The sequence below is a fragment of the Paroedura picta genome, chromosome 13 (genome assembly GCF_049243985.1).
Source record: "Paroedura picta isolate Pp20150507F chromosome 13, Ppicta_v3.0, whole genome shotgun sequence".
NCBI classification, from domain to species: domain Eukaryota; kingdom Metazoa; phylum Chordata; class Lepidosauria; order Squamata; family Gekkonidae; genus Paroedura; species Paroedura picta.
The window spans coordinates 37627445-37645465 of NC_135381.1; the positions used below are offsets into that span (position 1 = coordinate 37627445).

Here is an 18021-nt window from a genome sequence, read left to right on the forward strand (position 1 = left end):
TTATTGTGTGTAGAGATTTACTTAATATATTTTAAAGTTTATTTGACCCCATTTCTGCCATAATCAGCCAAGCCAAGCTACTAGCAGCTTTTTGGTCCCAGAACACCTTGCCACAGTAATCCACGCAACAGTCACCTGTAGGCTGAATTGCTCCATTTAAAAGGCCTTCCCTTATGACCAGTTCGCGTTTCCATTATGATTTTTAAGTGATAGTTTCACATATATGTACACTTCTTTATTATTCAACGTTTGATGACTGGCAGAAGAATTTGAGACCAAGCTACATTAGAAGTGATTTATTCATAGACTCAAACTATCAGCTGATACTGCAATGAGCAAGTAAGGGGTCTAAGTGTGAATCCTCAGTAAAACCTTCCTTTCATTGGGAGCCAGCCTCTTTGCATTTATCAGTAAAGTGGTTGGCAGCCTTGTAATACTGACAAAAATGGCAAAACTAGGCCTCCTGCATGCAAGAAAGGGATGTCGAGGTTCTTGAGTAACTTCTAGTTATGCAGAAAAGCTTGATGTTGTCACTGAGTCAGAAGATACTCCCACCCCCAGTCTGGTAGAGACAGGAATATGCTTCAGGATATCAGAGGCCATTTTATAAGGGAAAGAGAATTGGTTTGTTCAAGCTCCGGGAACTCATAAGCATTTTGGAGGCAGAAATTCTTAGTGGTGGAATGTTTCTGAATTATCCCCCCATTCTGCAGCTTGTATTTGTCCAACTGTAGCTTTTGCCGCTTGGTACACTGTTTTTGAAACTGAGCAGGGTTTCAAAACCAGTATGTGACTATGATAACCTGCTGTTCAAAGAAAGGGCAAGTCTCCAGTGTATGTTCAATCCCTTGAACCCGCCAGATTCCATGTATCTTGAACAAACCATTAACATCTAACCCCATAAAAGAATACTGGTAAGCATTTATACAGGGGAGTTTTGATAAATTCTTAATTACTCTATGAGAACTGATAGTTACAAGAGTTTATTGATGCTTGCTGTCTTATTGATCTCAGCCACTTAATTTTACACTTTGCTGTGGTCCAAGTAGGGTTTCAAAATTGTGGCTTTGGTAAAAATAAGCAAATGTTTGACTTGGCAAAGAAGTGGATTATACTTCAGTGTTAAAGGACAATTTTTGGACGTGTAAGTTCCCATGAAGGCAATCCAAATACTAATGTTATAAAAAGCAATGCACATTTAAAGATGTGTAAAATGTTTTCAAATATTTTTAGTTGCTCTTCATACTTTGCCTGCTTCAGATTTCTCCATATTCTACAGCACATTAAGGAATCCGGTCCAGAACTGGAAATACAGATATTGAATTAAACAAAAGAAGTGAATATGACATAATAGAGAAGCTTTGCTGCAGATTGTGTAAATGATGAGTTCCCTGAATTCTGTGGAGATAAAAATCATATGTTCATAAGCTGAGTTTCTGTGATGACTTGTAATTAGAGATGCTATCAAATTTCTGATTCCTCATGATCTGAGTGAAAATTCCTGTTTTATTTTTGCTTCTTCCATGTTGGAATCCATGCAATATTCTGTTGTCTCATAGAATCATACAGTTGGAAGGGACCTCCAGGGTGATCTAGAACACCCCCTTGCACAAGGCAGGAGCTCTACCTGCCTACCCACAGCAGGTAGCTCTACCTGCCTACCCACAACTACCTCCTACCCACAGCAACTCCAACCTCCTGCCCAAGTAACCCCTACATGAAAAATCTTCAAAACCCAGACTGGCCTGGAGGAAATTCACCTACCACCCCACAGAAGCAATTAGCAATTCCCTGGGTATGCAAGGAAGGACCACAAGAGAGATTGTCTTCTACTTTTATAATGGTCTTTAATATTGAAATTATACAAATTTGTTCCTGGAACAGTTTCTTGGTTGTTTTGGGTGCTGCTTTTGAGTTTCATCCCACAATAGGGAGGAGGGATTGTGTTAATGACTAGCTATGCAATTGTATGAAGATGCATCAAAATGAATAATTTCTCATACCAGGTTATTCTAGTTTTTTAATTAATACATTCTGCATGTCAAGACACGGCTATATCCTTGTTCTTTTGGTTCCTCTGTTTAAGCAAATTTAACTACAAAAGAAGTCAGTAGTGCCTCTAAGTAAACTGATGTAATATAGTAGAATTAGGTTTAGAGTCATCCTCCCCCCCCCTCACTTTCCTGGCTGCCAAGCCTGCAGTTGGGACATTTAAAAAAAAACCTGCCTGGCTACTTAAGATTTGGTACTTGCCTTGTTGAAGTGTTTTAGTTGTTTTAACTATGTAGGTAGCCTAACTTTCAGTTGCTGGAGGCTGTAGGGCCCATTTCTTTTTGTTTGACCTTCTTGAAGTATAAAACATACTTGATTGATCTAAATCACACTTCCAGCGTTCCGGTTCTTCATAAACAAGGATGCTTACAAATTGGTTCCTGCAAATTTTATATATTTGTTTGTTTGCTTATTATATTTATATACCACCCTCCCCGAATGCTCAGGGTGGTTTATATAAAACAGGAACAATACAAATAACCTAGTATGTATACAATAATAATATGGTATTAACAATAAACAGCCTAGTAGAACAGAAAAACAATGGGGAGAACATTAGGTCAACTAATGCATAATGATGACCCTGTGGGTTGGATAGATCAGCAGTGATTACCATAGGAAGGAGGCTTGGGGGCCTGTTGGAAACGCTTGGGTTCAGGTCAGCCTCAGCTGGTTCCAGTTTGTCAACATCCCTCTTCAACTGGGGTGCCCGAAACTGAACAGAGTACTCCAAGTGAGGCCAAACCAGAGCAGATTAAAGCGGAAGCATCACCTCCCGTGATCTGGACACGATACTCCGTTTGATACAGCCCAAAATCCCATTTGCATTTTTAGCTACTGAGTCACACTGCTGACTCATGTTCAATGTATGGTCTACTAAGACTCCTAGATCCTTTTCGCATATGCTACTGCCAAGACAAGTCTCCCCCATCTTATATTGGTGTATTTGGTTTTTCCTACCTAAATGCAGAACTTTACCTATTGAACTTCATTTTATTCAGTTTAGCCCACTTCTCGAGCCTATCAAGATCATCCTGTATTCCATTGCTGTCTTCAGTTGTGTTTGCTACCCCTCCCAGTTTAGTATCATCTGCAAATTTAATAAGTATCCCTTCTAATCCCTCATCCAAATAATTTATAAATATGTTGAACAACACAGGCCCCAGGACAGATCCTTGGGATACTCTTTTCCAAGAAGATGCTGAACCATTAACAAGTACCCTCTGGGTACGATTTGTCAACCAGTTATTGATCCACCTGACAGAATTAAGATCCATACCACATTTTACCAACTTGTCAACAAGAATATCATGTGGAACCTTATCAAAAGCTTTTCTGAAATCCAGATAAACTATGTCTGGAGCATTCCCCTGATCCAGCAATGTAGTCACTTTCTCGAAAAAAGAAATAAGGTTGGTCTGCCTCATGGGCAGGCTACAACAAAGCAGGGTTCTAAAAAAGAAACAGCTTCTTGGAGTGGCCAAAATGCCTGAGCTGAAATGCTTCAGGCATTATGATTGGCCAATCACTCCCCCTACCCTCCCCCCCTTTGGCATTTTCGGTGGGGGGAAAGAATCAAAACCTCAGAGCAGTCAGAAGGCTGGGGCAGCATCGGCTGCCTCCAATTCAGCCGAATCGATTCAGCTACTGAATCACCTAATTGTGGCGATTCTGCCATTTAAAACTTAAAGGGGCTGCGATTCATACTGTTTCCGCTTCGGAAACGTCCAAATTGGGGCCAATTTGCCCGATTCGGCCATTTCTGAAGCCGAATTGTCCAATCCTAGATGTGAGCCTTTGGGGCTGGGGAGTGACATCATAGGAGACATCGTTGCAGGGCTTGTGGAAGCAGAAAAATCAAGACTGCACATAAATGCCCTGGAGATGAGAACAGTGCATCTGGTACTACTGCATTTTCAGAAGAACCTTTACAAGATGCATCTGGTGGTTAGAACCGACAATGTAGCGGCAAAGGTATATCTAAACAAGCAAGTTGGTTCGAAGTCTTTGATCCTGCACAAGGAGTTGAAGGTTTTGCACTGGGCAAAGAAGAACCTGAAGTTGTTGAGAGCCTAGCTCATAACAGGTGTAGAAAACAAGAGCAGATTGGCTAAGTTGCACGATCCTGTCTGAGGTGGAGTGGCCACTAAAGAAAGAAGTGTTCTGACAGAATGGGAGAATCAGATGTGGACCGATTTGCAATGAAGGAAAACAGAGAAACAAGAAGGTTCATGTCCAGATACCACCATCTTGAAACCAAAGCAGTGAATGCCCTGATGACAGATTTACCCGAGTCACTACTGTACGTGTTCCCTCTGCTCCCAGTGTTGCCAAGAGTGTTAAAGAAAATTCAGCTAAGAGCAGAAGTCATCCTCATTGTTCCATGTTAGCCAAGAAGGCTATGGTTCTTGACACTGGTAAGGTTATCAGCTCAGGAGCCACTGCAGTTACCAACGTGTCCAGATTTACTCATACAGGGACCGGTATGGCATCAGGAGCCAGGGTGGTTTACAGCTAACCGCCTGGAGTTTAAGTGAAAACAATTACAGGAGCAAGAATACAATGCAGAGGTGGTCACCACAATCTTAGCATTTAGGGAAAAGTCAACAATTAGAATATATAACTACAGCTGGAATGTGTTTGTGAGATTGTGCAGGAGAGAAAAAGTACATTATATGGTTCTGCAAATTAAAGAAGTGTTGGCATTTTTGCAGGAAGGAGTTAGAAGTTAATTGCAGCTGCACTAAAGAGACAGGTGGCTGCATTGTCTTCTGTACTTCTGAAGGTTCAAGGTCAAAGCCTATGAAGACACCCTTACATAGTACGGTTTTTGAGAGGAGTAACAGCTACTTCAGCACCAATGAATCATCGGTTCCTGTCCTGGAAACTGAACATAGTTTTAAAAAGACTGAAGAAACCTCTGTTTGAACCCCTAAATTCAGTAGATTTAAAGTGGCTCAGAATGAAAGTGCTATTCTTGGTGGCAATAATGTCGCCAGGATGAGTTTCAGAACTGGCAGCCTTGTCAGTAAGAAAGGAGTTGTGCATAGTATACAAAGAAAGTGATTCTGTGATTAGAATCATTCTTTCAACCGAAAGTCAGTTCTGTTCTCCATAGAGAACAAGAGATTGTTTTACCAACCTTTTATTGAAGACTGAAAGATGGGAAAGAAAAGTAGTGGCACTCTCTGGATGTGTGTAGAGCACTGAACCTATTATGTTAGAATCTGTTTGTTGCCATAGCACAGCCCAACAGAGGAACAAAAATGTCCATGGCAGCGCTGAGCAGGTGCTTAAGAGACTGCATTCGAGAGGCATACAAGTGTCAAAGATTAAGGGCACTAGATGGAATTGCAGCTCATTTCCTTAGAAGCAGAGCCACAAATGCGGCACTGACAAACAGAACCTCAGTGGAGGAAATTTGTAAAGCAGCCATGTGGGTGTCGGTATCAACATTTATTAGGCATTATTATAGGATCAACGCCTACAGTGCTTCTCAGGCAGCCTTTGAATGAAGGGTGCTGGACCAGGTTAAACAGGATGCTGAACAATGATCCCACCCAGGTGGGACACAGCTCAGGGATGTTCCAGAAGATGTCTCCCCCCTAGAGAGAGAATGACCATTTGATACTTTGTGAAGGGTCCTACTTCTCTAGAGGGAAAAAGAGGACATCTTCATCTCTCCCACATCATTGTTATAAAAGAACAAAAAAGGGCTGCCTTTTACTGCTAACTAATGCTTTGATTTATGTTTGATTTGTGTTGTGGTTCTTGTTCTTGTTAGCACAGTTAGTAGATTATTATGGAATTTAAAAGCTGTTGGAGTTGCCAAACTGATCTTGAGGGTGACTCCCACCTTGATAATGACAGGAAGAACTTTCTGAGTCTTGCCTTCTTGACGGATTGGTGGAAATTACCCAAAAGATGCCCTCCTTTTCCCCGTAGAGGATAAGGACCCTTCACAAAGTGAGTGTCAAATGATTGTTCTCCACAATCACACCTTTTCTGAGTAGGGTTGGGTGCTTTGGCGCCTGAAGTGGCCATTTGCTCCCAGCGCAGCCAATGCCGTGCCGCGAAGGCTTCGCCGGGGACAGTGCATACCGCCCAGGCCCGACCACAGTGCGCGGAGCCTCCCACTGCGCCACGCCAGGCCCCGGGAAGCCTGCGATGGCCCGCGCTCCCCCACTCACCCGCCAAGGCTCTCGCCCCAGCCCACCAGCACCGGCATGTCCACGTTGTGCCCCTGTTGTGCCGCCCCGCCCCTGCTCTTCCGCCGCTGACGTTGCGCCCGCCTTTGCCCCCGGCCTCCACATGCCCATTTTTACAAATGGGCTTTATTACTAGTAGGTTCTATAATTCTGTACTCATTTCTAATTTTATTTGGGATCAAATAAAGTATTATTTGTTCATATATAAGGGACCAGTGCTGTCATGCTGAGGGAGCTAAGTGGACAATGCATAGGAATGTCCAGTTTCACATGGGGCTTTCCCCCCTTTTTTGTTCATTTTCTAGGATGAAGCAACACGTTAGGCCTCAACTATCGCATTTTTGTTTGATGAGCGTTTATTGCAATTGTATGATTTCTGTTCACCCTTAATCATAGTTTCACTTTCATTTTCTTACTGTTTTTCTTTTTGCAGCTGAATGGCATTAAAATGGTGGATGAACCCATGGAGGAAGGAGAACCATATTGCTATAATAATGTAAGCACATTTATGGTATTCCCTTTAATTGGAAATCCCCTATCTTCCTTTACAAGTAGTGGTGCAACACTACTGCTGTAGTCTTCTTCTGAGGCACTGGTTTGATGCTCTGCCTTCTGAAATTAGGTGGGCGGCAACTCAAGACAGAGCCTTCTTGGTTATGACAGCAAAACTATGGAACCCTCTCCCCAGGGATATTCTGTCCCATTTTTTTTCTGCCAACAAGTGAAGTTTTTTTGTTTTGTTTGGCTTTCCCTGAATGACTGTTTCTTCCTGCCCTTTATTTTCATAATTGCTTGTGATTAGTTTTTATGATGTATAATGCTGGCTCTAATGGTTAGCCACCTGATTGCTCCTATGTAGCAGCAATGCGAGGAACACATTTTGTAAGTAAATAAATACATTGGATCTTAAAGGTAGATTTGCTAGACCCAACCTGGCAACCATCCGGAGATTGGGAAGGAAATTGGGGAAGGGGAGACAGCTAAATCCAGAAGTGATGTCTCACCTCTCTAAAATTTGGCCAAAGCTGTACTGTAAAACCAAAGAAATTTGCCAGTTCCTAAAGATGTGACATCCTTTTTAAAAATTATTTTTATGCCACTTAGAGTGGTGATGGGAAATACCAGCTTGATGTGAGGAATCCCCTACCCCCACTGTGGACTGATAACCCTAATTAAGGGTGATTATTTCATCGGTAATTACTGTTGGTTTTGCCTGAATAGGATGAAGGATGTGTAAAAGAGATACCTATTACCCACCACGTGAAAGAAGGATGTGAAAAAGCAGACCCTGCACAATTTGAATTACTTAAAGTCCTTGGTCAGGGATCATTTGGAAAGGTAAGGCACAAGGAGCAGCTTTTATAGTCTAAAATTTGTATTGCACGTTAAGAATTCGTGCCTTTCTCTGAACAATCAATTCCTCAAAATACAAATATGATGCAGATTGCTGCATGTAGTGTTCTGCTTGTGAAGCAAGCTTTTGTCCCCTGCTATCTGTTGTATTTTTTATGAGCTGCAGGACTTTTGTAATGGGTTCTGTAGTATTCCTAAATACAATTCCTTGCTCTAGGCTATCTGCAAATCATGGCATCTTTTACTATTTAGAATTCCTTGTGAGTTATTCTTTATGATGATGATGGGAACTTGGGTTCACATGTCAATGCACAAATTCTAATGAAAGTATAGCTGTGTTTTGGTATTTTAAAGGGATTTGAGCATAGCATCTTATCCAAGTAGTGACACATTTTTTATAAGCACAGTCTTTGTGTAAATCATTCTAGGAAAGGTATCTTGCTGCTTTAATAGCTAAAACCAATTTTCATCATTACTGAAGGTTCTTTTCTTTCACATGCTGTTGTGATGCTGATTACCTTAGCTACCTCTCGTAGCTTTTGAAGTGGAGAGAAGTGCCACTGTTTTATCTCAAAAGAATGACGAAATGTTGAATGCTGGCACTAAGGAATATACAGTGTGTGTTCAGTAAAAAGTTTGAGTCCAAAGGAACCTTTAAGATCAACAGTGTTTTATTCAGATTGTGAGCTTTCATGTGCATGCACACTTCAGACAATGAAATGGAAATCGCTAGACTACATATATAAGAAGACCGTAAATTAGCAGTAAATTAGTAAACATCATCATGAAAATATCTAGGAAATTTGCAGTATAATGGTAATGAAGATGACCTTGCTAGAATAAGAAGCGGAGTTTATAAGTTTATCAGGTTATCAGTCCTTTGGGTTCAACTTTGAACCAGTTTGAAAACACAGTAGAGGGAATAAAAATGTTAAGATTAATGACAGATGCATTTCCAGTTGTAGAGAAGAGTAATTAAGAGACATGCTGTTAGCCCCATCTGTCTTCACCCAAGCATGGGGGCATCCCCACAAGTGTACATCAGAGTGTTAAATATTATTGGATTAACACTTTAATTACTTAAACAGGCTTTCACTTTTGATGAAACTTTGAATAAACTATGCATAATTACTCTTTGATTTACAAAACCTTTTAATGTCTCTGTGCTATACACCCTACACACCCTGTGCTACACACCCATGCAAAATGTTTTATCAGCTGTTTCATGATGAATAATACACTTTGCCTTGTCTGGAAGGAGGCAGGCTTGAGGGAAAGAGGAGTATATTTGATTTAAGAGTAAATGCTTAGGCAAAATAATTGAAAGCTTTGCAAGTGTCCTTTAAATATGTTGCACCTTTGCTCCGACATTAAAATGTATTTTTGGAGTGAGCTGCTAGATTCTCCAGAACACAATTTAACAATCTTGCCGCATATTTAGCAGTTTCACACATCATAATAATATTTACAAATTTTGCTGTTACATTGCTATTGCACTTAGAATTAAAATGTGAAATGGGAATTAAACATGTTCGCATGGTGTGCGGAAGCAGCTTTATACTGATTTCTAGATTGGCTAATAACACAGGGTCAGCCAAACAATACTGACTCTTCCATTGATGAGATGTACCTAGGCCTGGATTAGAAGTACTGCTACCTAATGCTGGCTAGCCAGTGAGTTTTACTAGTTAGTTCTCACAGTGGCCTATTATGCACGGCCGCCGTAACGGCGGTCGTTGGTTGAATGGAAAACGCGGAGGAAGATGAAGCAATGCAAACCGCAAACGCATGGGATGGAAAGCCACGGCGGCAAAACCCTGAGCAACCGCCGGCTGTGGTTGATGAGATGGTGATGCAGAAGGGAGGTGAGCACGGTGCTTACCGATGCTGGCCCAGAGACCTGGCGCAGGAGGGGGGATGTGGTGGAGAGCCTCCCTGTCTTGGAAGTGGGCAAACGGCCTGCCGCTGGTGGTGCGTATTGTCTGCAGTGCGGATCTCGAGGGTCGGTTGGACTGAACGGCGCAGGCGGGACTGGTGGGAGAACTATGTGAAAGCCATCTGTAGTGATGACCACTGGATAGACAACTTCCATATGACGCGCACCACATTCCAGGAATTTGTGACAGCCGAAAGCAGATTGGAGAGACAAGCCACCAACATGAGGATGCCCATCCCCGTGGAAAAGAGAGTTGCCGTTGCCCTGTGGTTCTTGGCCACGGGGCTCACGTACTGGCACATTGCCCACCAGTTCGGGGTCGGCGTTGCAATGGCAGGGAAGATCATCCGGGAAGTGTGTCTCACGATGGATGCCGAGCGGTACCGGATGGTCATGTGCCTGGGTGACAGGGTTGGCGAGGTAGGGACGAGAAGCCATGGGACAGTGGGAGGCAGGCCAGCAATGGGGTGCGGGGCAAGGGGGCACAGCGGGGAGGTGGCTGGCGAAATGACCCAGGAGCCGAGAACCTGCACTCCCCGTCGCCCGCAGATCATGGATGGGTTCGGAAGCCGAGTGTTCCCCCACTGCATCGGAGCAGTTGATGGCTGCCACATCCCCATCCAGGTACTCGGGAGGCGCTATGACAAATATGGGAACCGGAAGGGCTTCTGCTCTGTCATCCTCCAGGGAATGGTGGGCCTCACGGGCCATTTCATTGACGCGGAGGCAGGCTGGCAGGGCCAACCGAATGATGCCTTCATCTTCCAGCAGTCCAACCTCCGCGCAGCTATGGACGACGGTGCCCCCGCCACACGCTGACCTCCTGGATCTGATGTGAGCGCAGGCCGGGGCGCCCACGTGAATGTTGCATCGGCAGGAGTGTTTTTATGGCGCCAGAGGGCGGCTGCGTGGTCCAGGGCCCCTGGCCTGGCTGTGCGGTGCTGCCTTGTTCCCATGGCCCTATTGGCCCCCCTGTTGCGGCCGTCACCCTCAGAGGGTCCCTGTCTTCCCCCCTTGCAGGGGGTGCCTCGATGGATGCTGAGGGCACCGGCCCTTCCACGGCACTGATGTGATGTCCCGCCGCTGATGCCTTCCCAGAGCTGGATTTTTTTTTGGGGGGGGGGTGTTGGACCCCTGTTCTACCTTCCCCTTGGTTTGCACCCAGTTCAGCCCTCCCCTTGTTTGTTGCCCCAGTTCCTCTGTTTCCAAGTTTCTGCGTGTTTATACTGTTTCCCTACTGTTGCCTGTTAGCATATTTATACTGTTCTGTACTGTTTCTTGCTGTTTTCTACTGTTTTATAGTAAAGGTTTTCTATTTTCATACTCCGGTCGCCTCCGTTGTCTTTTGTGGTATGGGAATTGCTGGAGCGGCCTATGTGCTGTCCCTGGATGGGGCCATGGTCTCCTCTGTTCCCTGCCTCTGCTGCACGCCCCAAGCCCCTGGGCTGCGGTGCTCACATCCCCTGGGGCCTGCCATGACTTCAGCGTTTAGTGTCGGCTGGCCGGCCCCCCCTGGTCTCCCTCCCTTGTGGGCTCCCAAGCCGCCTTTCTGTCCCTGCAGTGCCGTCCTAACTGCGGCTGCGTTCCGGCGGCTGTCTCGAGGGTGGCACTGCCTTGGTGGCCACAGACCTCCCTGATTACGCACGCTGCCTCTCCGGCACTATGTCTGGTTGCACCCTGATTGGCCGGGAAGCTTCGCTTTCTTCCGCGTTTCGCTGGAGCGGCTTTTTCAGCAGCCTGCATCAAATCTGCGCCAGGTTGCTGCTGCCAGCGTGTGTTATTGGTGATTTCCGCCAACGCCATTCTACCTCAAATGCGGGCCTTCCCCTCCGTGCATAATAGGCCCGTGCCATGATGTTAGAGTGATTTTGTTTCAGCTTTTTCCCTTTAGCCTAACTACCTCATAGCATCAGTAAATTAAAAAAGTATATATGGGATTGTGGAAAGTTTCTTGGAGAATGGGTTTGACAAAAATCTGACAGTAAACAATAACAGCTATTACCCCTGTGTAAATTTGTAAAAGGAGGCAGCAAAATGCTCAAAGCAATTACATGTGGTTGCCCCAGTAAAGCTCTTCTTGGCCAGGTAATCCATGATGATGAAGAAGAAGAAGAGTTGGTTCTTATATGCTGCTTTTCTCTACCCGAAGAAGGCTCAGAGCGGCATCCAGTCACCTTCCCTTTCCTCTCCCAACAACAGACACCCTGTGAGGGAGGTGAGGCTGAGAGAGCCCTGAGATTACTGAAGAAGAAGAAGAGTTGGTCCTTATATGCCGCTTTTCTCTACCCGAAGGAGTCTCAAAGTGGCTTACATTCGCCTTCCCTTCCCTCTCCCCACAACAGACACCCTGTGAGGTGGGTGAGGCTGAGAGAGCCCTGATATTCTTGCTCGGTCAGAACAGCTCTATCAGTGCCGTGGCGAGCTCAAGGTTACCCAGCTGGCTGCATGTGGGGGAGCGCAGAATCGAACCCGGCTTGCCAGCTTAGAGGTCCGCACTCCTAACCACTACACCAAACTGGCTCTCAGTTTGAGTGTTCAGTCTTTAAAATATAGAAACAGAATTGTGATCTATTAAAGCTGTGAGCTTTCATGTGCATGCATATTTCCTCACGCCTTGAATAAATCTTTGTTGATCTTGAAGGTTCAACTGGACTCTGATTTTGTTGTACTACTTCAGACCAATACAGCTATTCACTTGAATCAGTTTGTGACCTGTTGCTCTTAAAATTACTGGAAATGAATATAAGCCTAAATCACAATACTTTGAATTTTTCTGTCTTCACATATCTGAGAGATTGGAGGGGGGGGCATGTTTTCCAGGAGGGAATTTAGCATTTGAAATTTTACAGTATTGATAAGAGAGCCAAAAGAAGTAGTAAAAATATTACCTCCGGTTTTGTATGGCTGCTTGACCTATTAATTGATCTTTTTGTACTTGTGCTTCAGTTAAGCTGATGAATATGCCATCATAATTAGAAAAAAAGCTCGACGTTTTTGATGCTGGTTCCTAGGGAATGGGAGGCTTACTGTAGTTCTACATGAATGGCTTCAGCTTGGCTGGGTTTTCTCTTACACAAAAGTGATAGGTTATGTGCACTTTGATGATCATATTGTAAAACACTTAATCTCTCTGGTTAGGTTTTTCTCGTGAGGAAAATTCTAGGTCCTGATGCTGGGCAGCTGTATGCAATGAAAGTTCTGAAGAAAGCTTCTTTGAAAGGTATATTTGCTTTTTTCCCACTACAGATTTTGAAGTGTTCTGTCTGGGAGCAGGGGAAAACAATTCTTTTTCCCAACATGGTGTTCTTTAAGGGTGTGGAAAAGCTTAGCCAGTGTCACAGGCACAGCAAGGCTCCGATTAAAAGCCAGTCGGGCTCCAAATGGGTGTGGGGGTGGGGCTTTGAATGCCAGCCAGAAATGAGCAGCCAAAGACCCACAAGTAAGGCTGAAGGGTGCCCCTTCTCTCTAGAACTACTCTATCCCACAAAATTATCTCCTCCAAAAAACAAAGTAACCTCTCTCTCTTGCCGCCACCCAGTCCCATCATGAGCAAAATAATGCAATGCTTTCTCATGTGGCCCCAAGGCTCTCGCATTGAAACCAAGGGGGAGCATTACTCTTGGCCAATCAAGCTAGATGGGAAAACATTGGAGTAGCCACGGGAACCAAAAATACAACCTTCCCATGCCCTGTCTAGGCTGGATGAAAGATTTTTGTGCGTTTCACGCACGTGTGCCAAAGGAGGAAACCCCGCCCCTGAAAAAGCCTGAAAATACAGGGGGGTAAGGCCCATATGTGATCTTGCGCAGTTATCGGTGGCATGGCCATACAAGCATAGTTTGTGACCCACGGATTACCTCATATCATGGGTTTGCGGAGTCCCATAAATTGGCTTGTGCCAATCCCTACTCCTTTTCTCTCATTTTGGGAGAGGATTCTGTTTCTATTAGAAGTCTGCTACATTGTATGCATGTGCCATTAAAAAAACAAAACAAAGGAAGGTTTCTTCAAAATGATTGCTTTATTCATGTGTGAAAATGCCCAACCTTAATAAAAACTCAGAAGATTTAATCAGCTAAGGTTTCTTTATGCAGAGAAGGTACTGATTTGCTCTTTTAACCATGTTAAGTGATGAGGATCTTGCCATGTGTTCAACAGCTTTTGTTCTGGCATTAAAACCGAGGTTGCTAAATCTTTGCCTTTGTTGTATGGTGTTAAGTGACAACATTTTGAGCATGTACCTTAAAATTAGTTCGATTAAATGCAAGCAGTTACACTTTTGATTTAATCTATGAACTTAGGAATATGCTTTATTCATATACTTTCTTGTAACTCTGTTGGGAAATCAGACTGCTAGGTTTTTAGGATTTTAATTTTCTTGAAATTAGTCACTTATAAAATAACTGCAGCTCTTAGCAGGAGGAAAATGAGTTTTTCTACTTTTTGCTTAAATCACATTGTTTCCTTGTGTAGGTAACTGCTATTTCTGTTTGCAGTTCGAGATAGGGTTCGTACAAAGATGGAGAGAGATATATTGGTAGAAGTAAATCATCCATTTATTGTCAAGCTGCACTATGGTGAGTGGTTTTTGTTCTGCTGCCTTTATGTCTTGGCGTAGGTTTATCAAAGAGAACTATTCATACCCAAGTATCTAAGGGTCATCTTTCACATTTCCTCATGTGCCAAGTACAGTCAACAGGCTGTCAGCTACGGGCTATACTCCTGCTTAAGCTAACTTGCTTGGCACCAGCCATACCTTGTGCTTTTCTTCATTATAGTTCCCACATTGTGGAATGAGCTCCCTGAGGGGGGAGGGCATTGTTTTCAGAAATGTCCAGCAGTTGCTACATGGCCGTTTTTTTCCAGGGCTTTTAATGAGGTATAAATTGCAGGTATCCTTGGGGAGGGGAATTATCTGGACCTTTATTCACTCGTTTTCAGTGACAGTGTCAATTACCATTAGTAAGCCTCCTTGAGCCACAAGGAAAAAAAATGGGATGTAAGTATTTCAATAATAAGTAATTAAATACATTCATTTTCAATTCATTTATATCCTGCTTTCCTCCCTATTGGGGAACCGTTCATTGTTGAATTGCAAACACATTCAATGTGATGGATTCAGGTTACACTCTTGGATTCATTTCACTTTGATGTGATTATGATTCACAAACTAATGTAACCAAACTGAACTAGTTCCATGGATGTCAGAAGAAATGGATTTTCTCAAACTTCTGTTATCTGATGAATTAAAGCAGGAGCCTTGCAGTTTATATCCAGTGTATATCAGCAGAGCCCATCATCAATTTGTGCTTTAGATGCTGTTCAGAGCATTCCTTCTATAAAACTGACGTTTAAATTTTTCATATTAGCCTTTCAGACTGAAGGGAAGCTATATTTAATATTGGATTTTCTCAGGGGAGGAGATGTATTCACACGATTATCCAAAGAGGTATGTATTTATAATAAATACAAAACATTCTTCAGCAGTTGGTTTCCATTTTTATTTTTGCAATTGCCATGATGAGCCATCCTCCAACTTTGGAACAGATATGATGGTTTTGATAACCATGGTGTCCCAACCTGGTCCTGACTAGCACATGGAAGGGCACTCTCCAAGGAATACCGGGGTCATGGTGCGGGGGGCAGGTAATGGCAAACCATCTCCCAGCGTCTCTTGCCTGGCAGCCAAACAATCTTAAGATCTCTTGGCTATATTACACACAGGCCATATATGATAATAAATTAATAACCATAATGAGGTATATGAAATTTGGAGGAGTCATTCTCTATTAGATAACTCAGCGTATAGGAACCAAGGTATTACCACATTCTTTTCTTTCTAACTGTTAAAATCATTAGACTATGTGGGGCAGTTACTGTTTGAATTTGATATGAGGTGATATAGCTTGAGGACTGAAAAAGCAAATATGCATATTGGATAAGCAAATGGCTGACAAACTGGAACTCCCACTGCTAGCTGTGTTTCACTTAATGAACTGCAAGCGTTTATGTTTAAGAAGTAATACATTATTGAGAAATATGCTTAGCAATTTTCGGTAGAACTGTTTGGTCATTAGAAATGTGTATATAAAATTCCATTATTCCTAACACTGAGGGATAATCCCATTTTCTTATGGCATTCTGCTTTATAAAACTTATTCTTATGTGAACTATAACAAAGTTTTATTCCCCCACCCCCAAATTTGATTCCTATTTTAAAGATAGATGTAGTACAACAGTTGATTATGAAATAAAATTTTATAGTCATCTGAAATCTTGTTTAATTGCTCTTCAAATTACCTATTTGCATTGAAGATCATGCAGATGTACTTTTACTGACCTGTGCTCCAGTCTGTAAGCCTGTTTCACTTGAGCAGTGATAGGACTATGGGGGAGAGTATGCATGCTGCATTAAATCACACTTTCTTAAAGGAAGAGTGGTCATTTAGCGAGACAGCATGATCTCTCAAAAAGTTTATCACCATTCCACTTCTCTTATGTTAAGGATGGAGAACTGTGTGTTTTTGAGAGAGATCTATTTAGTTGGAAGCTTTCTGAGTATATTGTCTATAGTCTGATCTATCATGCTAGGAAGTGAGGATTGTATCTATCTTGTTCAGGGCTAGTCAAACTGCGGCCCTCCAGATGTCCATGGACTACAATTCCCATGAGCCCCTGCCAGCGTTCTCTGGACATCTGGAGGGCCGCAGTTTGACTACCCCTGATAGTTAGTCTAAATCACAGACTGTCTGCTTTTTAAAATTTCAAGAAGTTTGTAAACATCGTAGAGATGTGCATAAATTTAACAAGATCAGAATGTAAATCTATATAGTTCTTATTAGGTTATGTTTACAGAGGAAGATGTGAAATTCTACCTCGCAGAACTGGCTCTTGCTTTGGATCATCTGCACAGTTTGGGGATTGTATACAGGGACCTGAAGCCAGAAAAGTAAAGTAAATGTATTTTATCCACTACTATAGTACTTACATTTAAGTTGGCTTTCATTTTTTCTTGCTGCCAATATACCATTCTGCGGAAGCTTAGCTTTATACTATGCAAAGTTTTCCCGGTCTTTGCCAATTTATTTCAAAAGTATTAATAACTAGGGTTGCTAGCTCTGGATTGAGGAATAACTGAAGATTTTGGAGGTGGACCCTGGGGAGGGAGTTTTGGGCAGGGAAGGAATCTCAGCAGGAAATGATGCCGCCAGGGGTGGTCCAAGTGTGGCTTTCCATATATTCATAGACTACAATTCCCATTAGTCCCCTCCAGCATGATGCTGGCAGGGGCTCATGGGAATTGTAGTCCATGGATTAAATAAAATATTTATTATATTTATATACCGCCCTCCCCGAGGGCTCAGGGTGGTTTGCAGAAAACAGGGAGGATACAATTAACTCATGGTAATAGGTAACAATAACAGCAGTAATATTATAACAATAATAATTTAACATGATAATAACAATGATACATAAAATAGAAATTGTAAGAGCCTCAGCTCAACTCTTGCTGGACCCTGTGGGCAACCGATTAATGTTGGTCGTAGAGGGGGGGGGAGCTTGGAAAGCCATAGCTTGGCCACCCCTGCTTAGAGTCTAGCCTCCAAAGCATTCATTTTCTCCAGGAAACTGATCTTGGCCATCTGGACATTAATTGTAACAGCAGGAAATCTCCAGGTGCTGTCTGGATATTGGCAACCCTATCCTAGACTGAAGTAACTGCATAAGATCACATTGTTATGTCCTGAGGACTAGCTTTATTTAAGTTGTGTGGTTTATAATTCTCCCCCTCCCCCTTTTTTAATTCTGCAGATATCCTAGTTCTTAATGTTTAGTGTTCCTTTTCTTTTTGCTATTTGGGTTTATAATCTGCCCATTAGGATTTAATTATGGACTGTAGTAGTTCTGAGTCTGAAACTGTGGCTTTTAGTTCATCTTATTGGAGCATTGTGCTAATTTTAGTCCTGTGGTCTCATTTCTTACTGTACAAACTTTGTAAGCTGCCTTGTGAACTGTAAATTAGAAGTGCAGGATGTAAATATGGTGTTTCACTATCAACTTTTATAATATAAAAACCTTACAGTAAACCATTTCTTTACCCAATAAGTTCATTCAGTCATCTTGATAGGAAATTAATTTATTAAAATAGTCTAACAAAATATTGCTGATATATTTATTACATGCATTGGTGAATGTGAATTTTAATTTTCAGCATTTTGCTTGATGAAGCAGGACATATCAAGTTAACAGGTAAGTGGAAATTATTAGCATGGTTTCTTAGTATTAATGGGTATACATAGTATATTTGCTTATAATATATTTACTTTTAATAGCATTTTCTGGTTTCATGTATGGAGTTTTCCCAAATAGATTTTTATATTACTGAGAATTGGAGTCTGGCCAAGATATTTTGCTCACTTGCCAGAAATGTGGCCTCCTTCTGGGAAGTCTAAAGTTCCCTTCCGTCAGTTT

At 42.6% G+C, this 18021-nt stretch overlaps 1 protein-coding gene across 3 annotated transcripts in view; it reads left to right on the forward strand.

Moving 5' to 3' along the window:
* Nucleotides 1–18021, forward strand: part of RPS6KA6 (ribosomal protein S6 kinase A6) — a 47563-nt gene that overhangs the window by 10002 nt on the left and 19540 nt on the right. Inside the window, exons 2-8 of one of the 3 annotated variants that reach the window (XM_077308920.1) lie at nucleotides 6694–6756; nucleotides 7482–7598; nucleotides 12688–12769; nucleotides 14046–14126; nucleotides 14919–14998; nucleotides 16392–16498; nucleotides 17762–17798. In XM_077308920.1, the coding sequence (XP_077165035.1) occupies nucleotides 6694–6756; nucleotides 7482–7598; nucleotides 12688–12769; nucleotides 14046–14126; nucleotides 14919–14998; nucleotides 16392–16498; nucleotides 17762–17798 (567 nt within the window). Of the gene's footprint in view, nucleotides 1–6693; nucleotides 6757–7481; nucleotides 7599–12687; nucleotides 12770–14022; nucleotides 14127–14918; nucleotides 14999–16391; nucleotides 16499–17761; nucleotides 17800–18021 lie in introns of those variants that run through there. The other 2 variants (XM_077308922.1, XM_077308923.1) reach the window with 2 other exon arrangements.